Source organism: Siniperca chuatsi, linkage group LG16, assembly GCF_020085105.1.
Source record: "Siniperca chuatsi isolate FFG_IHB_CAS linkage group LG16, ASM2008510v1, whole genome shotgun sequence".
Taxonomy (NCBI): domain Eukaryota; kingdom Metazoa; phylum Chordata; class Actinopteri; order Centrarchiformes; family Sinipercidae; genus Siniperca; species Siniperca chuatsi.
The window spans coordinates 7,295,195-7,320,913 of NC_058057.1; the positions used below are offsets into that span (position 1 = coordinate 7,295,195).

The window sequence follows — 25,719 nt, forward strand, 5'->3', positions numbered from 1 at the left end:
AACCTCAGTTTGTGTTTCCAGAAGCTCACATACCCCTAAATAGGGAAAATTATAGAATTTCAGGGTTTTTTCCCCCCACGTTTACAATACATTCACATGCATTATTCTGTTTTAAATGACCCGTGGACATTCTGCAGGAGTGTTTGCGTGTTTGTCCCCTTCCTTCTAAACCCGAAGACACACAGAGCATGAATGGAAGACTGTGGTTTCCAATTTTGCGTTCATGTTTGTTAAACTTGAAATGAGGCTGAAAATAAAGTGAAGCGGAAAGAGAGGAAAGGCAAAGTCAGGGAAGGAAGCATATTTGTATGTCTGTCTGTGTGTGTGTGCATGTGTGTGTGTGTGTGTGTGTGTGTGTATGTGTGTTGCTGGGTTTTCTTTCTCTCCTCTAATGAGTCTGATATTATAATTGGGCTGCTTTAGGGCTCAACTCTGCTTGCTCTCATTACCTTTTCACTTGCTATGGATGACATGAAAAGTCATCCTGTTGTTGACGTTATATCGAATCACAGCATAACAGGAGAGTTTCCACTATCTCTCTCTGCGCACACACACGTGCACAAACATGCATACATACAAATTAAATGCACACTCTGATCCCTACATACAGACAAACAAATGGGATGGAAACATGAGCAGGAACTGCATAATGACTTTAATTTTTGCAAATCAAAGGATGCACAGTCTGCAATGTCTACAAACACAGAAAATAACTGAGAGCTGTGAGCATTTATTAGCAGTGACGTACAACATGCTGATTAATGGGATTCACGTAACAGACGTCCAGTGTGTGTGTCTTCCCTGTATGTTTAAATGCATTGATCTAGGTAGAAAACCTAGCATTGTACATTGATTACTATGCATCAGTCCATCCGCTATTATTGGCTCAATGACTTCAGAGCCACGGGGCTCTTCAGAGACAAAGACGTTATTCCTTTAATGTAATTACTCCTCCATTACACTGAGAGTAGAATCCACATTTTTTATTCTGCCACCAATCATTTACTAATGTGCGTTAGCAGCCAGTTTATTGATCGCTGGCCACCCCTCCTCTGAAGAGAGTAAAACATTCACAATGGTGTTTCTGTTGGCGGTTACGTGAAGGAACTGAAACCTCGTCCTTCAGTCCTTCCTCCGTCTGTTCAGGCAGCTCAGTCACTGTTTCCACAGCCTACTGAGAAACTGCTGTGATTCCTGCTAAATAATCACCTCAACCCAGCATCCTTTTAATAGTTGGAGGCATTTTTACATTAGTTTACACAAATTCATTTTCATTAATTGTATTCAGCACCAAAATCTATATACAAAATGGCATATTCCCTTTTGAAGACTCAGTGGAAAATAACTGTGATGGACAAACCTCGTCTTAATCAAAGATGGAAAAAGAGCAACTTTAATCAGTTCATTAGTCTGAGACTGCAAGTTGCCTGTGAGTGAAAGATGCATGTTAAAAAGATGTCGAGGTATGTATCAAATCTTCAAGAAACTCCTTCAAAAGAGTGAAATCAGACCATTAACAAATTGACAAAAGTGCTCAATGAGTAACCCTGCACAAATGTTAAGTATCTATAGTAGTTATATCCAATATCAAGTGTACTGTACTTTACTATATTAAACCCAAAGGAAGCCTTTCCAGAGAAACAATAATGCAGAATCTCTGCACCTTTATCACCTTAAAGCAAAAGTTTTATGATCTGAATTCTCAGCAAATTCTTTGCCAGGAGAGGAAAGGTTACAACATTTGTCCTTTAGCCACACTAAAATGTCTTGTTAGCATTACATGCTGCACTGAGCTGAACTGGTTGCCTTAAATACAATGCAAAAAAAAAAAAAAAAAAGCATAAACAAAATGTTTTTTAAGGTTATTTAAAAGGACAAATAGAAACTTTGCATGTCTGTGTTGTGATTAATGACCGACAACAGAAAAAGAGTCCATTTTAAGGTCATGACATTTTTTTGAAATTCCAAAATATGACTGAAAGAATGGTTACAAATTGCATTGTAGCAAGTATAAGCCCTTTATAGGTGAATTCCTGCCAACTGTAGGACAGTAGCTCTGTCACTGGCTCTGACCGTTGACCTCCCTGTGAAGGCAAGATGTTACTGAACAAGACTCCAATCTGTAGCACCTGGTTAATTCAAAGGGACCAGAGGTAATGTGGTAGTTGAGAACATAAATTGTGCATTAAGTTAAAGTGTGTGGCAGATGTACACATTTTGAATTGATCATCCAAAACAGTTCAGTGATAGGTAGCCAGCTGTACTAGATAAAACACAAGAGTTTGAGGAAAAGCGATGGGCGCCCCCTCCATTACCCTCATTAAACCATGTTTCATTTCTCACTATAATTAAACTCAGATTCCCTTCAAGGCTCTCTGCTCTGGCGCTTTTCGACGTCGCTTCTTATGCCGTCTCCTGGAGGCAGCATCGAAGCAGGTGACCATCATGACGTTGGCCTTGCAGAGGTTGAGCCTGTCCTCCAGCCGAGCCGTCACCACTTCAAGGGCCTCCAGATGCTCCAGGGAGTCCACCTCGAAGGTTTGCCACAGGTCGACTGGAGAACGACAGTGAGGTGATGCTAAAGCAGTTTGTGAGGTAACGCGTACTAACCAATGTATGGGGTTATTATTTGTAGATTATTACAATGAGGTTAAAGGGGAGTTTGAATTTTTTTTTGGCGGGGTGGGGGGTTCTTAGATTTCTTAATTTCAAAACTCACAACATATATGCAGTTTTGGTACAAACCCACCCCAATTATTGGTATTTCAAGACACTCCCATACTATAAGACTTGCTTTGCCAATGTTGCAATTTCTACTTGTTGCCCTGACCAGTCCGAAGTCAAGGGGAGGGGTAGTTAGCCCAGTGTCACTCTTGCTCCTGCCCCATCTTACGTAACAGCACCATGTACTTTGTGTACAGAGTAAAAAATTTAATGTGCTATAGTAGGAAATTACAAATAGTGCTAAGGATAATACTAATGATGGTAATGAGGACTCTGGATACTGTCCCAGTAATAGCAGGATGCTGCCCCCTGTTGAAATGCTATCATACTACAAGCTCATTATTTGCTCAGTCACTAAAGGTAGAGCTTAAACGATTGGATTAATCAGCTGATCGACAAAAAAAATAATCGCCAACTATTTTGATAATCTATTAATGGTTTCAGTCATTTTTCAACCAAAAATGACAACCATTATCTGGTTCCAGCTTCTCCATTGTGTGTTCTGCTGTTTTTCTTTGTCATATGTGTTGGTGTAATACATTATATTTAGGTTTTGGACAGTTGGTCAGAAAAAATTAGCTATTTGAAGATGTTACCATTGGCCCTAAGAAAAAAGTGGTGAGCATTTTTTGCTTTTTTTTTCATTTCATAGACAAAACAATTATTTAATCAATTGATAAATGAAATCATTAGTAATAATCACTAGTTGCCCTAATTGATAGGTAGAGATTTTTAACATTCTATTCCTGAGGTAAGCTTCTGTGACAGTATATCTGTAAAACTTATAACAAATATGGTAAAACCAGTCTATGCTGATTTACTGTAATTTTCAAAAGAAGAAAAATATTATTTTGCATGCTTATTATCTTCAGAGAAAGAGTAATTTGACTGACACTCTTGGTTCCACTTGGCGGGCTCCAGCATGAGGTTGTGTTTGGCCTGCTCTAGCTCTCTCCTCAGGTTGTTGTATTTGGCTCGGACCTCTTTGATCCTCTGCTGACGGTGCTCCAAAAACTTCAGCTTGGCACTGAAGCATGCAGGCCCCTGAAATCACAAACACGTGCGCACACATTTCACTACTTTTATTTGTATTCATGTAGCACATGATAGTTAATGAACACATGTAAATAAACCCTGTTATGGTACTTTGTTTCTACACAGACACACACAGTTGTAGAGGTTGGATGAACAACAGCAACCTCCCTTTCTCTCTCCCTCTCTCTCTACGCACACTCATAAACACCATGTTAGGGCAGGGATGACACCTCTGGGGAGTGAGGCAAGGTCTGTAGGCTACTAAATAAATTACTCTCTGATTATACTAACCTTATTATGTGTAAGGGACCGTCAAGGGAAGGTTGATACATGCACATTTTAAAGGGAAACAAAAGAAAACATCTAAATATGAAGCACGGAGTGTTGCTGTACTACACTGCTAAAACTTGAATGAATTTTTTCCTCAATATGTGCTATTTCTTTTAAAAATCCTCTGTTATCTTTTAACAAAAACGTGCTCTGTTTGTTTTACTTCAAGCATTCTTCTTTGTCCTTTGCTGCAGCACTGACCCAATTTCCCCCCATGTGGTCATTAAAATTGCATCAAAGTTGCCCTCCCTGAGACTGGTGGAGGCAGGGATTAGTCTCATGAGGCCAGACCTCTCGTCATGGGGACATTACGTCACCATATGCACCGCATTTTGTTTTCAAGCACATTTCAACTCTAAATGCAAGGTGGAATCTTTTATTTAACCTTTACTTACCCAGGGTCAATTCACTGAGCATGCTATTTTTCATGCTGCTTCTACTGTAATCTCACACATGAAACCTAGTAGCTACCCAGTACAACCACAGTCTTTATCTTTAACGGGTGAGCGCCAGTCATTCACTTCCCCAACCAGATTTTTCCCGAGTGACCGAACCAGACAAACTGGAGCTGTGCATATAGGACTTTTTGAAGCAATGCAATGCATTGTCTTATCTACTTACAGGCTGTGGAACACACAGAACCTGTAACACTTGATTTATGTAAAGGTTTATATAAAGTATTTGGAAAGCTGTAGGAAGCTTGTGCTGCTTGCCACAAATTCTTATTGCCATGTGTACAGAATTTCTAAGGTTGAAAAAAATACCTTTTTTCAACAGCCAAAAGTTGTTTTATTACAGCCATTAATTAGCTAAAGCTAATATAATCAGCTGTCTGCGAAGTTTCAGTTGCTGCTGAAAATGAGAAACTTGCTAATGATCTAAATGTTTTCTACATTGTACTTTGCTAATAAAAAGTGTGAGGATAGATAAAAGGTTTGATAAGAGATTTGTTAGCATTAGAGCTTAGCAAATCTGGGTACTTTGCTAACCGGGAATGTGGTCCAAAATGGAACCAGCTTTTAGAACCCAACCATAGAGACAAAGAGACTTTTATTGGAAAATGACTTGGGCTCTAATCCTAATGCTGATATGATGAAAGGTGCTAAAGAGGCTTCAGAGAGAAGAGGTTGGGTGGACATACGTTCGACCAATGTTGCTATTCCCGTTGGTTGCCAATAGAGGTTGATAAAGGTCATATTTTACATAATGCCCTTTAACCTCCTAAAAAAATCAAAATAAACCCAGCACCTGTTTGCCAGCACCTGCTCTTTTCTGCATCCTCTGCACATTGTCGATCTCATAAACCTTGATCTCGTAGGCCTCAGGGATTCCCCGATCCACCCAGCGAGACTGCAAACCACTAGCCGAGCGTCTCAGAGACAGGGGTGTCTCATGAAAAAGTCGACGTTGGTGAGTACCTACAGCAGGGGAGGCAGAAAGTGCAGTGAGATGCTGTATCTCAACTTGTTTTCTTTCTCGTCTCCTGTTTCAGGCTTGTTGCAGCTTGCTAGGGCTACCATATTATTCACATAATTTCTGTAACTCTCTCTGGATTGACAGAGTTTGCCAGTACAGGAAAAGATACTTTATGCTTATGTCACTGGGATCCTAAGACATTAAGAATATATTTTAACTCTAATGATATGGATACAGCTTTCATCAGAATGTAGATGAGTTAAGTACGTAAGGGGACAATTAAGGGGAAATTAAGCACAGACAGAATTTAATCATCGAATTAACGGTAGATTATGTTTGAGAAATTTATAATTCATATGCTCATCCAGCAAAAGCTTTGTCTCCTGTTTTAATTGCTCCATTAGCGTATTTTACTGTGTTAACCATGTTTTCAACAAAATGCTATTAAGAGTTTCTCAGTGTATATCCATTATCAAGTATTGTTAGTATGCACACACCCATCTTTATAATTTACTGTATCAGCCAAACACTCTTCATTTTCTGCATTTGTGCTGCCATTAGTAAGTGTCATCACTGGGTTCATATATTAATGATGTGACCTCCAACATGCTTTTAATGCCAGTAAGGAAACTGGGTCTGACTGCATTCTACAGATGTGTCAGCTCCAATTAATGTCACATTCATATTTTATGTGGTCAAATTACAATCCAAATAACATGATGGTGGAACTATTATTCATTCAAATTTTGTTGTTTATGGTTTGGAAATTGTACGTTCTAGATCAGAAGAAATTATATAGCAGATTTATGCAATTGTCAGATGTAAACCTCACCTTTAAAAATTATTTACTTTTCTTTCTTTCAAAGGTTTTACTGGACTGGATTGGAATTTCCATAAGATTTACCACCAGAATTTTTCAAATGAAATTTGATTCAGCACTTGACAATGTTACTTTTGCATTTAACTGATTTAATTGGATTGGTGTGATTGTGCCAGCACACCCTTGGGACACATTACCATGCAACAATAATAAAAAACTGACAAAAGTAAAAGAAATGGCATACATTAAAACATCTGCCAGTTGATAATCATAGTGTACTCAAATTAATAGAAACGAGTGCTTGCTTTGAGAGAAGGAAAATATATGAATCAATCTGAAATGGTCATTGCAGGTTATCATTGCTCAACATGCATGCTAACTTTAGACTTTTTTGAGACTACACTTGCAAAACTAACACCTAACACCAACAACACACTCGGCACTTGGATGAGGTTCTGATCTTTCCAGAAGTTCAGTTCATAAAAGGCCAGTTATTCCAGGTGTTTTACCTGTGTTGCCTTTCCTCCTAGATGATCGGCTGCTGCGAGCCACACTGAGGAGAGAGCCGCTCCTGTCGCTGACAGAATCTCTGTTTGAGGTGCTGCTGCCTGTGGCTTCACTGTCCCTCACCATGCTGTCATATCCACTGCTCACCATACTGTTCCTGTTAGAGAAATGCAGAGATGTCTTCCCCATAGCTGGCGGCAAATCTCCACTCAACACACTGGTGGTGTCACTCGCATGCCCGCTCAGGTGATCGGGCGTGCGTGGAGCAGTCACCCGGCTGTATGGCGAGGGAAGTGTGGTCATTTGGTCCAGTCCTCCTGAAGTGGGACTAGAGGCCCTTTCCCTAAGGAGGTCTGAGATCCGGCCATTGACAAACCCCTGGATTGCAGATTTTGTGGATGAGCATGTAGAGCTCTGGCTCGGAGTCCGACTGATGGAGTGAAAAGACCGTGGAGGTGAAGAGGAGAGAAAGGAGGATGTCCGCTCAAAGCTTACAGTTTTACTATCTGGAGAAAGACTGGCACTGCGGTTGATGGACTGCCGGATGCCTTTGTGGGGGAGACTGAGGTTCTTGATGCTGGGGGCAGACAGTCGACGGACTTTGGGGCTCGCCATCTTAAGTTTCCCCACAGCAGAGAGCTTGGAATGGGTATGCCTCACAGATTGAGTTACAGGGTTTTCAGAAGGAAAGAAGTGATGACTCTGGTCAGACCGAGGATTCTTCCTGGGGCTCCTGCTAGCCCTTGGTAAGGTACAATCTCCCTCATTATTTCCTTTATAATCTCCCTTACAAACCCATTCAATACTTCCCTTGGAGCTTCCCTTAGAGCTCATGGAGGTGTTGCTACTGCCTCTATCCAGAGTTGGGAAGTCCCTTGGGGTTCTCCCAAGGGAATTAGTCCTGGTGGCCAGCTGCTCCAGTTTGGCACTGAAAAGCCTGCTACTGTCCTCAATGGGTGACTTCAGCCTCCCACTCATATTATCATGTTTCATTCTTAAACTTGAGGTCTCAAACAAAGATTCAACACCCTTTCTGGGAGCACTACTAGCACACTGTTTGTACTCTGTTCCACATTTCCAAGGAGAGGAGACATGGGGGCTGTGGTTCGCTGGGGAGTGCTGTCTGGCCTGCCTCCTCTCCAGAGTTACCCCTGGGCTACACGGAGTGGATGATGTCACCCCCCTTGGGTCTCTGTGGTCGTCTGCCATGTGACCGCCATGGTAGCTGTCCTGGTGGTTGGCATTTTGCCAGCCTCTAGGCAAACTACCTGTTTTAAAGAAAGCAGGGGCGGTTTCTTGGCAACCAGGTGAAACACCAATTCTCTTGGGGGCATTCCCAACACGTCTGGAACCGATTTCTCTACCCTCTGAGCCCCTTGGAGTGTTAGTGGAATAAACATGCTCCCTGTCTCTAGGGTGGCTCTTGTCTGTATTTCTTGGTCTATTTCCACACATTTTGTTTTCTGCAGTTTCATCGCAAAAAGCTGAATCTTCCAAAACCTTTGGGTCATAAGAGGTTTGGCTAAAAGGTGAGTCAAATACTTTGTCACACTTTTTAATATGTGTCTCAGAATAAAAAGCCCCACTCCTCTTCTCAAGAGCCTTCTTATCTTCTGGACATTTGACATTATTCTCTCTGAGCTCAGACTGTGACTTGACACCTGTAATAGTGTCAAGAGGACTTTCTTTTTCTTTCGCACCTTCCAACTCACAATCCATATTTGTATTAATCAGCATGGGATTTATAAATGAAGGTAAGAACCTATTTTCCCTTCTGAATTGATACTGGGGCTTTTCAATGGTAGCCTCTTTAGCTACAGATTGAACTACAGAGCTTTTATTTGTGTTAGAGTCTGTTACAGATTCTTCACTGACATTGCTGATTATCCTGATTGGTTGAGAGCTGGGAGAGCCTTGAACATCTGTTTGTGATTGGGCAGTGTCTTTGATACAAATAATGTTTCCACCTGTCCTCCCTCTTTTCAATGCACCACTGATGGTCACCTCCTCCACCATAGAGAAGACAAGTTCATCTTGACCTTTTAGGTCCAGTGGCTGTTGAACAGTTACTGTGATAGTTGCCTTCATTTCCTTAATGTCCTCTGTGGGGTAATTAGGCAAGACATCTCCAAGTATAACACTGGTAGCCAATGAGTGTGAAGAGGAGCAGGAGGAGGAAGGAGATATTGGGGAGCTCTTGCCAACTGGTGAGGTCCTTTTGTCTGGTTTGAACCAATCAGCAGCTTCAGGACTCTCCTGTTTACCTGTAGGCTGAAGTGCAAGGGAACTGGTGACGGCCATGCCCTGAGCATCAAAGTCCTGATAAGAGAGCTTATCACCTGACTTAAGAGTTCCATTTTTGTGCAGCTCAGAGCGACAGGTCATGTTAAGACTGAGAGTTTGATTCAGCAGTTCTTCGCTGGAACTAGTTGCACTGCACTCCTCACAGTCATACAGACCTGAATCCTCTCTCTGAAAACTGTCTCCAGGGAAGGCACCATCTGTTTGCTTTTCTCCAACAGAGGTCTGACTGCAGCCTAACCCCTGATTCAACAACATCTGTGGTGTTTCTGATGATTGGGTGTCTGTCTGTTTCCCTGTTTCTTTCTGGGGTTGTGATTTGGTTGTGACGTTGTTAACAGAAGGCCCTTTTGTAGAAGACTTGAGCACCTCCATTGTTATCTCACTTCCATCAATACAGCCCAAGCGCTCTTGAAGTTCAGCAAATGTGTCACATTTAAGACAGTCCCTCGCTGGCTCTTTTGTGTCTGCTTTCAGCACTTCAATATTCCCTTGAACAGTTTCCTCATTCTTCTTCTCTCCCTGCAGCTGAGGAATTCTCAGAAGCTCTTGGAGCAGAGCAGTAAACTCTGGGTCATCCATGTCAGCCTTGTTAGGATGCAAAGAGGGTATGATGGGTACAAATTCAGGTTGTACCAGTCTTGAGGTTGCTTTGGACTGGACCAAGCCATCTGAGTCTAGTTGGATGACTGTGTCACAGGACTGGTCACTACTGGAGCGCTCATCCAGTTCACCACGCAAATGGAAACGAGGGATGTCAACATCAACCTCATCGGTGGAGTGGAACGCCCGCAGGGACAAAGACTGAGGCCCTCTCCCATAATCTTTAGTCAAACTCCTCCCGCAAGGAGAACATGAGGTGGACTGCTGTTGGATAAAGATAAATTGTGGAGTTAATGCTAGAACTGGACAATCCAAAACATTAATCAATGAATAAATCATTGGGGTGCATTGGAAACAATCACATGGTAAGACAGTACGTACAGTAAATTTGAAAACAAATTAAATAAGTAAACTCTCACTTCCTTTACAAAGAGGGCACCAACACTGTGATGCCATTAAAAGGTGGTAAATTGATAAAAAGACGTTACAGGGCATGTACGGTACCTTCGTCCTCTTCTGTGTCCTGCGGATGCGAGCAGCCAGTTGGATGGTGGATAAGGTCTCTTGAAGGTGTGCCAGTGAATCAGCAACCTGAGCGATCACTGTGGTATGGCAATTTACATGGCCCAAGGACTCTTGAAGGAGCATAGTCAACTTCCTACACCTATGCAGAGACAGTGCAAATGTCCAGACATTAACTCAGAGGATGCATCAGTCCTTAGTTTTTCAGCAAGTATAAAATCTGACTATTTTTGGAAACCAAGTTACAAGACCAACAGTAAGAATCAACTTCAGCTCACTGTCAAAATACAACAAAGTATGCAAAAATGTTTACACCAATAATATTTTGAGTTACATTCTTACTTGTTGTGGGTGGTTTTATGTCCACTTAGTAGAGACAAGACAACAGGGCCCAGATCAGAATATGGAGGTTTGTTTTTGCTCATACCCCTCATACCACTACACACATCAATCATGGTCAACTTAGTGGGGCCACGTGAACCTAAGAATTGAAATCAGAGAGCAGAGGAGAGTGTAAATGCAAAAAGCTTTGCATGTTTTCAAATATGCAAATGAAGAACACATGAATTATAATATATACATTAAACTGCATTGAATCAGGAGTGAATTTAGGGTTAACTGTGGAAAATAATTCATAGGGAAACACCAAATTCACCTGGAACAAGATGCCCTGGTAATTGAATAAATCATTACAACCTTTGCCAATGGTGCTGCTTTCTGTACGAGGGGGCTGGACATGGAGAGTGAAGAACATTATAGAGCTGTGGGACAGGTACGTAACGAAGTCACTGTGCCGACGCGCTGCAATGGCTGCGTCCAGGAGGGAAGCAGCCCGCTCAGCAGTAGGGGCCTTCACCCGGTTGTGGTTACGTAGCTGGGAAAAGATCATAGTCATAAAGTCTCATGTGGAGAGAATCTTCTCATAAACTACATAAATGAAAACCATCTGCCATTAGATTTTTTTTTGTCAATCTGCCACATGTATCCCTCTATTGTCTATCACTGTGTGTTTTGATGCAGATCCGGAAACCCTATTATTAAAATAACAAATTTAGAGAACTGCTTATCCTTGGCAGACGTTTGCACTTTCTGAGAGATTTCTAGTGTTTACTGTTACAGTAACAGAATTCCAAATGTTTTGGAATAACAGCTCCATTCATACAGTAAGTTTAATTTTAGTATTCAATGAAGAAATAGAGAGAAATGCACAGAGAGGTGCTAGCTTGCAATTGACAAACAGCAGTGCGAGGGAGGAGACAGCTGTACAATCATAATGCAATCAGATGTAATCTGATCTAAAACTACTATTATCTTCTCACATACAGTGTAGACCATTATCCAAATTGACTATCTAAATAAACATTAACATTAATTCTACCATATCTAGTGGGCAAAGCCTAAAATCTGACTCTGAGAGGGATCCCAAACAAGAAATCTAAAACATTATCACACATTATATCACTGACACCTCCTACTGAAAATGAATGAAACAATTGCTTTATGGATGCTGAACGTTTTCTAGGAATACGGCTTCATTTTCTGGTTCACAGCTGTTAAAACAACTGTAAAATAACACTTATTTATGTGGGAATACTCAAATTGAGTCTTTGATGCATTGCCAGTGAAGCGGGGCCAAGGAAACGTCACTTGTGAGCAACAAAAAATATAGCCTTGGCTCTCTGGTTTCTAAATTTGGGACAGTCTTGTATATGTTTCCAAAGATTGATTAGACTGTACATAATCATACCAATAACAATAACTCAAATGTTTTACATTTTTATTTGGTTTTAAGGCTGATTACGTCCTTCAAAGGAATACACCAACAATTTGGATCCTTGTGTGCTTGTGCTTAGACAGAGCGACAGACAGACTGAGAGAGACACAGCAGAAGCAGCAGTTCATTTAAGCCCCCTTTTAATAAAAAACACTTTTCCTTCTACCTGTATCCCATAGACGGGGTCCTCTTGGAGTCTAATATGGGCTTTTGGGCTGTCCTGGATACCGCCTAATGAGGGGACGACCTCCCCCAGCAGATCCCTCAGCGTGTCCTCCTCTCCGCAGCAGAGCTCTATAGCAGACACTGATACAGTCAGATCGGTCCAGGTCCTCTCCCTCCGCCTCTCGATGGCACTGTACAGCCAGGAGATTGCACAGGGAATCAGCCCAAGCTTCTGGATGCTCTCACCACTCCCCACCATGCTGGACCAGGAGCCTGAGGCAGACAACAGAGCGCACAGATATACGCATGCTACATACAAACACACAAACATATAGTACATAGACATGCACATGCTAGCCTTTAAATACATGGGCAGCACATACAATATACACTTCAAGAAAAATATGATCCAAGCTAGTGCACTAGCTTACACAAGACACAGTACATAAAACTGCACAAAAAAAGATGGAGCAGTTGTACAGAAACACACCCACAAACACTTTCAGATTTTCTTATGGACTGGTGCCATACTGTATCTCCAAGTGCACTTTTGCCCCACAGTAGATTTGAGTTATGGGCGTGTTTTACCCTCTCTTGTCTTATCCAAACTCTAATTGAATGAGGATAAGAGAATTGGTTTACTCCAGTTAAGGGCCAAGCTGCCTGCCGTTATTCAGAGAGAATAGTATTCTGTGGAGGAGATTGATATCCCCTGGCTGTGGGCCACATGTAGTTTGTATTGGCCATCTAATTCAATCAGATTTACGGAGAGTGGCGTCATGTGAAAAAGCAGCTCCAAGGAGACTCTGTCCTTACCCTGTGTGTGTGTGCGCGTGTGTGTGCCGCAAATCTATTAAACCCCTTCACCGACGCTAAGTGCAGGGTTCCATCTCTCTAATAGCAGCATATTACAGTCCATTGTGTTTACAGTCCCCTCTGAGGTCAGTGTTTCTGCAAAATAAAATAAATATTTGTGTCTTTTTGTGTAGTATGCTGACATGTCTATCAGGCAATGGGAAGCTTTTAAAAAAAGTATATGTGTTGTATAATTGATGAATAGGCTTTTATTTACAAAGTCACAGGTGAAAGATGAATGACTGAGAAGGAGAGAGTTGAAATGGCAACACTTTTCTGTCACTACTATGGAAAAAAGGAAGACAGAGAAAGACAAATGGAGCAGGAGAGAAAGCAAAAGAACAAGGAGGCTGGAAATGTGTATCAAGATTGATAAGGAGACAGGGACAGGGAGTTTAAGTGATAGAGAAAGAGTGAATGATAGCAGAAATGGGACAGAGAAGCGGGGGGCTGAACACAGATAAAAGCGTCCCACTCTCATCTTAAGATTTTAACCCGTGGCCTCTCACAGCGACCGATTACTCACCCACATCAGCACATCCCAAACCCAGAACACATCCATCGTTGCCGCTGAGCACATAGCGGATGACATCAGCCAAGACGCCTGCACACACCTCGGCCTGGTCAGAGAGAACAAAGGACAGTGAGCGTCTTATGATTCAACTCCGCGCTGAAAAAGCACATCCAATGAAATGAAAGCAGTGAAGCAGAGGAGGGATGCATACTGATTCTGCAGATTCCCTTGGGCTTAGATACTGTAAGCAGAGCTTGGAGAAGGTTGAATATAATTGATGGACTGTGTAATTGTGGTGGCTATCCAAGCCCTATCAGTTTTCAGGTCATCAGACAGAGAGAGCAAACCAACCGTGGTGTGTACTGTACAGAGGGGAAAATATGCATTGAAAACGCAGAATGTGGCAGACTAATGTGACACTATCAAAGTTTCTGTCAATGTAAAACAAATCCATCGAGCTAGGTCAGTATTAAGCAAGCACAAATGGAAACATTTAAAAACCATATTGAATTATGTTCAGCAGTAATCAGGATGAAGAACCAAACCTGGCTTGACTCTTGAGGATAGGCAGCTTCAAAGTTGAAGGTCTTCAGAAGATTTCTGCCATCCCTGCCTAGTGTCATCACAGACTGTGGTTGGCTTTTGCTGACCGGTTCCATTATGGTGACTCTTTTTTTGGACGGGTCAATCTGGAGAACAGGTGGTTGGCCTTGGCCCTCTGACAGTGTTGGACTCACCCTCAGCACGACTTTGACCTGTACATACAACAAGGGAGATGGTAGCATGTTGAAAATTACAGTATGTTATGAACTGTTGAATACCCACTGAAACGCTGTAATGAATTCTTCAGATTGGTTGTGTAAAGCTGCCTGTTGTGTTGTTAGTTGCAATGAATTTTTTACTTCTATTTATAAATTGCTTTTGAAACGTGGTTTAAGACTTAATGTTTACCATACAGGGTTTTTAACTCAGGAGCCTGACATCAAATGTAGCTGTGAGAGAGGGAAATAACAGTCAGACTTCAGCTCTGAGCCCCTGCTGCTCAGCCATGGGAGGCTAAGATACTATTTTATGCAACGTAGGTTGAGAGAAACCTCGGCTAGAAAAGGGAAACCTAGGCAGAGCAAAGTAGTAAATGTCAAAAAGGATTAGGTTTGAGCATTGGGATGGTGAGCCTAAAGATGGCATACTTTGCTGATGTAAATGTTTCCAACTGACTTCCCTTCAGAGAGGCAAATTTGAACCCTTTAACACATCTGGCAATCTGTTATTTTGCTTCATAGCCATCAACTGATTTGTTTAAATACAAAAATGAGCAGTATGTTGTTTAATGTTAAATTTAGATAAAAAATATGTTTTCTTTAGGCTGCAGCCACTTGATCCACTTAGTGCAGAAACTATACGTGCACTTTCAACTGCATGGCTATACATACCTCCTGCTATATTTCCGCATGTCATGACATTAATTCCTTAATGCAGTTCTCTACAGGAAGCCTTAGGATTTAGAGGCTTTAAGGTCTTAAATTAAGTTAGATCCTGACTCTGACAGCCATTTAACAAGGCTCACAGGTCTTAGTCTGCGGGAAGACAAGGTAGCATTTACCTCACAAAAGACAATAAGCTCTAATAAGGTTTATAAACCAATTATAAAATGATTCTTAGTCAGGGTTCATGTCTGCAAGATTGCAAGTAGCCCTGTGTGCCTTGACACCCAGTCGAATGTGGTTTTCTCAAAATTGTCCAGACTGCATTACACCACAATGACATCATCCGTCATGGACTATTTGAAAATCTGAAAGCCATATTACATCTGGCACATGATTCAAGTTCCAAGTGCCTGCGAAGGATTTTATTCTTCTCCCCTCCTCTTAATTGTAATACCTTATGCAAGAAGTGGCTCCCTAACCCTATTGAACATGTGTCAAACTCTATTTATGAGGGTTAAATTATTCAAGAGACCCATTTACAAGCAGAGAAAATCCTCCGCCGCTCTCACACACATATATATTCTAGCACGCAGAGGCACACAGAGCTGAGTGCTCGGCAGGTGTAGCTGGCGGTGGGGTCTATCTGAGCCCTTATCTGTAACTCTAGACTAAACCCAAGAGTCCATCTATCTGAGACAAGGGGAGGGCAAGCAGCCATATTGATCTCCCCAGTTTCTCCCAGAGGAGGGGAGGGGAGGGGAGGAACAAGATGGAGACATTAGCACCACATTACAGTGTATCAGAAAGAAGGGGTGATATAGGATCTCCTCCAAATTGACTGTGATCTCTTTACTCTGTAACAGGGGTGGTAAAAATACTTCCAAGGAGGTGGTTGTGGGCGAGGATGATACATTCAAAGATACACCACCAATCCCGACCTATTCTATATATTTACACGTCACAATATAAGATACAAAGTGGCCCAGGTAACACAGGATCTTCATCAAGTGAATGCCATTGTTTTCTGACACTACATGTACACTTGTTTCAGCAGACACCACAATCTAAGATGACTGTTGGTGTATATTTTCTATTTGAATTAATAGTGGAATATGGAAAGTATTTGTAAAATGTAAAGCATACAGTAGATAATGCATGTTGCATGTCTTTATGACACACATTATAGAGGAAAAACAGGTTGCGTACCTCTTCCATTATTGAGCATGTGGTGTATTTTTTTTCCTTGCAACTGTCCTCCGGAGAGGTACATGATGTGCTGCAAAGAGCCGCACAAGATTAAAGAGTTCACATTTGTTGAACTCTGAACCCAAGCTGCACTGATATTTGTGAATGCAGCTAATAGCTGAAGGCTACTGCTTGTGCTGTAATTAAATATGGAAGATACATGAATAAGATGTGTTTCTGAACATAACTATATGATAATAAATCATTTATTATAGAGACCAAACTAAACAAATGTTGTTGGGTGAAACATTAGCCTTAAGCTGTCAGGTTTGTTACAGAAACGCTGTTTGAGTCATAGTCGTAGTGATGTAACTACTGTTAGCAATATTAACACTGTAGCCTGTAGAGCTTCGAAAAAGTAATTTCACCCGAACGAAAAAGCTCATGATTTGTTTTAACACCTTGCAAATAGCTAAAAAGGATTTAATATTTGCCAATAAGTTATCTCCTACAGACCCCCCAACTTCACCCCAATAATCCTGTGCTGAGCAAAGCAGCACACACTATAATATATAATGTGAACACAGCTTTACGCTGTATATGAAGGTTGATGTCAATAAAATCAATCTATGATGATGACTACGATGAATACTGTAATACTGATCTGTAATTGGACTGTCCCACCTCGACCAATTAGTATAATTTTATGAGTGCTTACATTTTGTTCTACAGTTCATCTTTAATCCAATTTTCATTCAAATCAGGGTAGCTGCGAATATTTGCTGGAATTGTAACCAAATTGCATCCAAACCAAATGTGGTTCACTGAAAAACAGAAAAATCTGCATCTACTGTAAATCTACTGGAATCTGAAGCCCTATGGTCTACCTTGCCAACATTGGGCGAGTCTCTGGTTCGAGTGGCAGCTTGGAGCAGGCAGGAGGGGACAGGCGGTGGGTTTTTCTGGATCATCTCCCTGAAGCAGGTGGAGAGATGAGCGGGAGCCGCATCAGAAGCCTGGCCTTTTTTCCTCGATGTCAGGTTGAGCTTCTCGACTGCCCTGCGGGGAAGACGGGGGGGGGGGGTGGCTTTATGTCATACCACTGAAACGTATGGTGTAACCAATACAGACATGCTGCAGATAAAACTATTTTTTACACACACCAATTGCTGTTTTAATCTAGATATAGATATATTTACCTGGCTAAAAGGGACATAGCAGCAGTGTTGGCGATGGTCACCACTCTGGATATGTGAGGGATCTTTGAGCTAGTCTGTACGGGCCCGGCGTCACCACCGCCTAGTGCAGCATCATCTGCAGCCTGCTAGGGGAGAAAGCTCATTATAAAAATCCAAATCTGTAATTGCACTCCTGCACCCACTCCAAAAGGGGCAATTATCACGGGAATTACTCTGGGGACAAGTGTAAGTCTATCTAACTAGGTCATCTAGGCTGAGAGCACAGTGGGTTAAACATACACCATTATATATTATGGCTCTAGCTAGCTGCATGTGGAGTATGAGGAATAGTTTGTGATGGCTGTGGTGACTGCTGTCTGACTTTAAAACATGACTCAGGGTTGAAGAGGTGCAGTAAACATACGGTCACTGCCTCTGACACACGCACACACACACCCTCAGTCAAGCAGCTTCATGTAAAGCAGCTCCAACACTTACACAGCTGTAGCTCCAAGGTATGTATTTTGCACTCCTTTATAACTGCGCCATGTGTATGCAACATGACCTATTCAGCATGCGTATGCTACTGCTCAACATGAAGTCAACGAGCCTCGCCGCAGGCCACAGAGCCAACATCTTTGTATCACAGTGCTCTCATGTATCGCGCTCAAGCTCCATGTCTCATCAATGTCTCAGCCTTTTTTAGGGCACAATAACAACGTCAGCTCGGTTTTTTGATGTCCAACCATAAACTGCCAATTAGTGCCATAGAAGAACCGCAGTGGTGGTTGGTTTGGAAGGAGACTGGGAGGAGGATAAAGACAGGGCTACGTTAATATATGTAGCCAAAGGTAATATGGATAATGTATAGATGCTCCCCCGCTGCTCCTCCTGTCTTCCTGTTGACTCATATCTTCTGTCATAACCTTTTTTATCTTCACTTTCTCTTTCGCTCTGCTCTGATTTCTCTCTGTATTTGCTCTCATATAGTCTTTTATTATCTCTTGTTTTCTCCTCTCCTCTCCCGACCTCCTCTCCATCTCTTTAAATTGTAATTTCTCCCCAGTCCTTTCTCCGGCCTCCCATCTTAAACACTTCCATTTCACTTTATCTTCCTCTGCTATCCGTTTTTCCTCCACCCTCCTTTTTGACTCCTCTCTCCTTGCTCTTTGTCCTCCACTTTCACTCCTCTCATATTATTTCACCTCCTCGCCACATAATCCTGTATTGATCTGCTCTCATACTGGACCCACTTGGCTAATTTCTCATACAGTCTTGCAAAGCCCAGGACAGTTTCATTTGAGTAAGATGTTTCATTGTTATTGTTAAATTTCATTAGACACGTCGATTAAGAATAACAGGTTGATTACCATATTGCTCTCAAGACTATTTTAGTCCAACTGACCATTCGCTAAGCCTCACCCTCTTCAGTTACTGTTGCTATGCCTGTCCAGCTTTCTGCTTTCACACGCACATAATGACAATGGTGGCAGCTTTACCACTCAAAAGAATGAGGCTAAAGCTGAACATCCCAGGAAAAAAGTCAGCATCCTCACCAGTTGATGATCCATATAGAAGACAGAGAAATAAAGAAACAGCATTGTTCCTGTATTGCTGTGTAGAGCTAGTCAGTCCTAGTATTATATGTAAGATCAGACTCATTCATTCTAACATATTTAGGCTGGCTGCTTACGTGCTTACATACATGGACAAGCAAGACAGAGGTTAGACTTATCCTTTATTGTCTGTATTTTATGTTAGTTTGTCTTTTTAGGTTACAAGAGGAAAAACCTTTAAGATGAGGACTAATGTGTTGTAAATGTAACACTATCGCGGATAACAGGTTTGGCTGGAGATGTTGGAGTGTAAACTTCCCCAAATCTAATAAAGAGCAGGACAGAGCCACTTACGTTAGCCTAAACTCTGATTGCATCCAGGACCAGCTCCCACACAGTGGATGTGCTATCGTGAGTTTTTTTTACATAGCCTGTAACCCTAAAAAACATTTTTCTTCTTATTATTATTTGTCTATGCCGCGGCTTAAATTGCCATGAGCTGGAATGAGCTAGAACCACAAAACTTGGCCAAATAACTGGAAATGATGTGTGTGTACTTCCATAGAAATATGAGCCCAATAGGCCGCTGTAATTAAGGCCCAAAAATGCAATTTTGAACAGGCCATGCCCCTCACGCCGTAAGTCAGAATGACTTGAAATTTCTCACACAAGTCCAGCTCAATGTGCTCTACAAAAAGCCTCTTGGATGACTAAAGTCCGCCTGACTAGATTTTCCTGCATTTTGAATTTTTGAAAAACACATTTTTGACATCTCCTCCTAAGCCGTAAAACTTACAGGATACAGAAGTACCTGAAACATACCCTGAAAGTTTCATTCAAATCAACCACTAGGGGGTCGATACAAATGCAAAAAATGGGGCGTGGCATAACACGAATCAGACTATAAATCAGAAATTGCTTTGTCCAGTCATCACAAAACTTACACGATATGTCCACAGAAGTACCTGAAACATAACCTGAACGTTTCATTCAAATCGGCCGCTAGGGGGCGCTACAAGGGCAAAAAAACGGGCCGTGGCATAACACGAATCAGACTGTGAATCAGAAATTGTTTGTTTTCTTCTTCATTCGTTTTCTATTTGTGAAAATGCAAAAAAGGAAGCTTTCACTGCTTTTGTCACGTCTAGGTCACATTTGACCAGGTCCAGATCAAAAGCTTTAAACTTCTAACAGTCTGTGTTTGCTTGAATTGCCACTTGCGGATATATTATAGTATGAAATTCTTGCCCTTGGAAGTACGCTAGGCTAGGTTACTACTGTAAGTAGTAAGCTAGATAGCTGTACATGCTAACATTTGGAGCTAACATTACAGCAGATCTTCAGTTCTTTGCACTCTTGCTCTTGTGTTTTGGAAGAAAGACACCACCCTTCAAACTCTTTATTATAGTCGCTCTCACTACAGCGCTATGATCATCGCCTCATTATGTGCGTAGTTACGGTTGCTAAGCTATAACTGGACAATTGCTCTTCTTTCGTGAATGGTGAATTGTGATGTCTATGAAGATTCTCTGTCAACCGGGTCACATGATATCTACAAATAGTGCATCAAAGTTAGGATATTTATATTGACCTTTTGTCCATGTGGATCAGGAGTAAAAACTCACCAAAGCTGAACCAACAACATCATCTAAACATCTAAAACACACTTACTCACCTTGTACAGATTTATAACCTTTTTCATTTGGGACTTTGGGGAGGGTGGGCTCAATCTAGTATGGCTTCCATCACAGTAATGCATATTTCACCAGCCTGTCTGTTAAATATGACCATCCCCCTATTGATCACAAGTGCTTTTTCACTGGCTGGCTTTTATGACACGGGTAAATCATGACCCAATTCCATTCCATTAGCAAAGTACTTTTAAACAACGTCCTCAGCCATGGGATCTAAATAGGCTCTCATTAGGCACTGTGAATCATTGCTTTGCTGACACGTGCACCCGTAAAGACGTACTTTACCCATATAGCTCATTAAAAGGGGAATGCACACTAGGGGATGTGTTATGTATGATTTAGTGGTAAGAGAAGGCTTTTAGGGGTACCTGATGGTGAGAGTAGATGGTGACACCATCAGTGCTGGACACAGGTTTAGAAGCGACGAGCTGCTGCTGCTCCACTACCCAGCGGTCCATATCAGGGTTGGGGAGCTTGGGCTCCCTCCGTCTGAGGGTTTGAGGGGTCCTCTGAGGCGTCCTCGGGCTTCTTGGGCTGTGAGGACTGTGGGTGCGACTGTGTGGTTGATGCACAGCCATGGCAGCTTCTCTTGGAGCTCTGTCTCCATGCTTTGTCTCACTTTGTCCCAGCAGTGTAATAGTGCTAAAGCTGGGTTCAAAGGGAGGCTTAGCTAATGACTGACCCCTGCTCAGAGCCAAGTGGATGGCCTCTTCTTTGAGCTGCTTCAGGTTTACGCCACAGGCTCCACACTCACCCTGCTCCCTCTCTCTGTCCCTGGACTCATTGGTGGACCGACTATGGACACGAAGGTTGTCATGAAGAAACGCAGACAGGTCACTTGAGTCCTGCAAAATTACAAAGAAGTGGCAGAAATAATTTTATAATTACCAATTGTAAACAAACTTGAAGTAGTCACTTGCTTGTAGTTGACATAAGCTCTATTTTCACAAAAGAGACTCACATAATAAGATCAGAGATTCAGCACAAGCTTCTAGTGAAGACATAATAACAAAGCTAATTTGCTTTGTTGAATTTCTGGCTTGAGGATTACATGAATGATCACTGAGCATATGGAAATTGAGTCGTGGGAAGGCACTGAAAGCAATCTTAGCACTTAGCAAAGTAATCATGGAGTCTGGAGTATTGATTAATAATACCCCTGTCATCTTTAAAAATGCAGTAAGCAAAGAAAACTTACTTACTGCACCTTTAAAATAAACTAAAAGTGTGATGAATCTCTGTTGTTATCCACCAATTCATGGAGAACAACATGCTACCACGCAATGTTTAAAGGAACATTTTATTTTCATTTTGCCTGCTGAGGAAAATAATATTTTCTTGTTGAAACTGAATAAAATGTTCCCTGGCCACAACACAGGTGGTAAAGTACTGCTATAAAATGATAGAAACAATAGAACAAGGCTATGTTTCTTTCTGTGAATGCTGGGCAGTCATTCAATCTTTTTGCAGAATCATGTCATGATAATTTAATGAGATTGTCGAACTTTAATAGACAGTTGTTATCTATATGGAGGATAATAATCAAATTTAATTCAAAAAAAATCTGACATGAGGTTTGAAGTTTAAATCATACTGATTAAAAAGGGGTTTTTTTATATCTGAGTTCCCAGCATGGATCCAGGCTGTCAAATCTAACAAAATGAACATCAAACCATCATCTCGCTTTTCATCCTGACAAAGACAATCTTGTGTCACATCCTGTTTGGTCTGCCCTTGACACCTACCAACATCCAACACACTCACTCCCTCCTCCATCCCATCCATCCTGCAAGCTGCCAGCACACTGACAGTGACCCAAATTCCCCCAGAGGAGTACTGTAGGAGCTCTCAATAATTATATAAAACAAAGTCATTAAAACTCCAAAAGTGCTGAAACACCAAATGTATGTCTTCCATAAAATAATATCCAGGGGTAATTTGCCACATGTATGTCCTGATATTCTCTTTATTCTACATCAAATTGGCAAAATAAACAATCTACCACCTGCAGATGTCAGGTCCAGGTTTTCGTGTCTTGCATTTCTCAAATATAAATGATGACAGATATATAAAGGAAGATATGTCCTCTAGCCAGATGGGCGACTGGACTTTCCATCTTAGCCAGATTGCAAGCCCATCTAAAAAGATGACATTACAGAGACATGATGCTTTTGAGAAATCGTGCTCAGATCAATAAACCTGCAAGGAGCTAGCTGGCTTATCAGATTTCTTCTGACCATGTCTGTGGCCACAAGATACCATCTCTCTCCTGCTCACACTGTGTACTGCTCTGGCCTCTGGTCTCTCTCTAAAAACATGATGCTAGCTGTGCCCCATCCCACTTAAGAGGACAAAAATAAATAGCCTTCCCTCAATGGAGAGGACTGTAGAGATGACACATGGATGTCGAGATGAAATATTCATGCCCATTTGAAACCACTCGCGCAGGAATGGCACAGGGTTTACTTTGTCGATTGGAGTGTGTTTGATGGATGTTAGTGGTGACAAATGTACAGATGGCTGGTGTGCATACCTCCCAGAGGCAGCACTGTAAAGACTGATGTGCCCACATGAACATTAAAACACATTAACTGACTTAAACATACAGCATTCACACATATAGTCAGAAAATGTGTTAAAAGTGGCAGTTTTATTACCAAAGTTGACATGTGTGTGATACATATATATATGTTGTTTAGCTAGTATAGGATACTTATTCTATCACAGTTCATATTTGTTGAAAATATGCACCATCACAAGTGTAGTTGCATAAAGAATATACAGTGGTATCATTATATATTTTATTATCTATAAACAACCACCTGCTGAAAAGCCCTGAGATGTGTTCCTTTGAATCAGCCTATATTTTTGTCAATGCCAACAATGCCATTTTAACAATGTTTTTTTTTTTTCCTCATTAAGATTTGTATCAACCTAAAAGTGAGCAGACCAGATCTTAAGTGCATTTATGGTCCACCACATCCCTGACCAGCTCCATCAAAGCATCGTGGTTACTGACCTTCCAGGAGAAGTGATGGTGAACAGCCAGGCTCAGAGCTTGTTTCTTGAGAGCAACAAGGGTCACTGAGCACTTCTCACAGCACGCAACTTTCCTATCAGACCTCCCAAAGCCAGGATTCGCCGACATAGTGCCTCTACATATAGTCCCGCTGCCAGAGGACATAGAACTCCTGATGCGGTCTCCTATGGTTCCAGGGAGGGACTTGTATGACGGGACAGCGTCTGCCCTCTGGCACATATTCCGATGTGGGTCGCCTCTGGTCCCTCCGGCACCCTCAGGAGTAAGGCGCTCCGTGGGTTGGCAGTCTTTCCGTTTAATGCTTGCAGAAAAGCCGACGGGCTCACAGTGATGCTGCACTTCTGAGCTCTGAGAAATAAATCATTATAAGAAGGATGTATGTGGGCTTGTGGGAAATTAGATGCCAATCGACGTGGAAAACTGTAACCACACCCAAATGTTTTTCTTGCAGTGCAACAATATTATTCTAACATGAAACTCTATAAAGACCATGCAGTGTTTTACTAATCCGAACAAATTATGGTCATAATGAATAAATCTGACTTACCCAGTGTGTTCCTCTGAGCGAGGCAGGAAATCTCTCTCCTCTCCCAGTCAGAGATGACATGACAACTTGTTAATATTTAAAAAGATATCCGAACAAAGGCAGCGAGCACTTTTATTTAATTTTGCCAGAGCTCCGTGGGTATAAAGCAAAAATATTTCACTCATGATAGCCTTAAATGAAAAATATGACAAACTAAGAGGCTGGAGACACTGTCTCAGAGCTGGAGTGATGAGAGTGGCACAGTGGAGGAGTGAGCGCACTGAGGAACATGAATTCACTTGGTTATTTATTGTCACCTCCTCGGGGAGGCAGTAAGGAGCAAGTGCTCAGACAAACAGTCAAAAAGAACAGGCTGTTGGAGTTTGTTAATGGAATTCACCTGATATTTATTTCTATTCAAAACATAATTCCTAAACAAGCTCTCATGCATAACAGTTTCTCATATATAATGGCACTGTGCACCTTCTTGCAACAGAATAGTCAGATAATTCCTGCATGGACATGGAGACATGCAATCACTGTAACACTCCTACAATATTACTGTAGGAACTGTAGGTACATTTTACATTATGATGTCAATATATCCTTGAATGTGCCTTCTGAAGATGTTATGTGAAGTAGCACTAGAGGTGACCTTTGTAGTTTTAGTAGCCGAGTTAAAATGAGAAAATAGAAATATAACTAGTATAAGGAAGGCTTTTTTTTAAACTTTATTGAACTATGCAGAACAGGGGGATATCAGACATAAGTCTGCATACACGCAGATTAAAGGGTTACTCCAGCAATTTAGTACTGCACTTCCATAAAGTTGGGGGACTCAGAAGAGACAGATCAAAAACAGCAGCAGCAGTGGCCAAGATATCCCGACTGTCAGTCCCTAGTATGGGTCAAGCTCCAAAAAAAAAAAAAAGCAGGAGCCTACATTTCTAGGCTACATCTGGTGACTTCATCAGGGTTATTTTCTCAGACTTGACATAGCCCCAGAGCCACAGAAGACATCACACAGCTGTTTTCACAAGCTGAGTAGTAGCCCACTTACCAAGACGAGCAAACTGAGTGGCATGAGTAAAGTCGGTGCAGTGAATTATAAATTAATAACAAAGTTGACAAAACATCAAATGTGCTTCATGGGGCCTTCCAGCAGCGACAGTTTTTGTGTTTATACATAAACATGTTCCATATCAATTGACAAACGTCTGAAAATCACTGCATTTGTTTTGATTTCTGAATTTGGTATTTCTGTAGCAGATGAGATGTTTTATACAGCCGTCAACCCTTCTGTTATTAGTGTGAGCAAATAAAAATAATCATATGTTCAGAAAAATGAATTAAAAGTTATACCTATTAAAGTGAACTTCCAGTTGGGTGAATTTATGTGAGCTTCATTATCAATTTCTATTTTCCCTTGGAAGATACTACTTTTACAAAGTTGTACAAAATATACATTATAGCCTACTTCGTACAAGGACCACTATTCCTACATTAATTATGGTAAATAATATTGTACATTACGGTATTTTATATTA

At 41.5% G+C, this 25,719-nt stretch overlaps 1 protein-coding gene across 4 annotated transcripts; it reads right to left on the reverse strand.

The window, feature by feature from the left end:
- Nucleotides 1–636: 636 nt before the first annotated feature.
- kif26bb (kinesin family member 26Bb) lies at nucleotides 637–25,510 on the reverse strand. 4 transcript variants are annotated; one of them, XM_044170392.1, is made up of 15 exons: nucleotides 24,194–25,504; nucleotides 23,626–23,994; nucleotides 20,975–21,451; nucleotides 17,378–17,499; nucleotides 17,066–17,237; nucleotides 14,112–14,321; nucleotides 13,579–13,672; nucleotides 12,199–12,470; nucleotides 10,955–11,132; nucleotides 10,601–10,739; nucleotides 10,241–10,400; nucleotides 6,835–10,000; nucleotides 5,338–5,507; nucleotides 3,618–3,768; nucleotides 637–2,554 (listed from the first exon to the last, which is right to left on the reverse strand). In XM_044170392.1, exons 1-15 carry the CDS (start codon nucleotides 24,251–24,253, stop codon nucleotides 2,355–2,357), a joined length of 5,940 nt encoding a protein of 1,979 aa, XP_044026327.1. In that variant the 5' UTR covers nucleotides 24,254–25,504; the 3' UTR covers nucleotides 637–2,354. The 4 variants fall into 4 exon arrangements, with proteins under 4 accessions (XP_044026327.1, XP_044026326.1, XP_044026328.1 ...); XM_044170391.1 differs by having other exon boundaries at nucleotides 17,378–17,502; XM_044170393.1 differs by having other exon boundaries at nucleotides 2,366–2,554; nucleotides 5,352–5,507; nucleotides 17,378–17,502; nucleotides 24,194–25,507.
- Nucleotides 25,511–25,719: the final 209 nt, after the last annotated feature.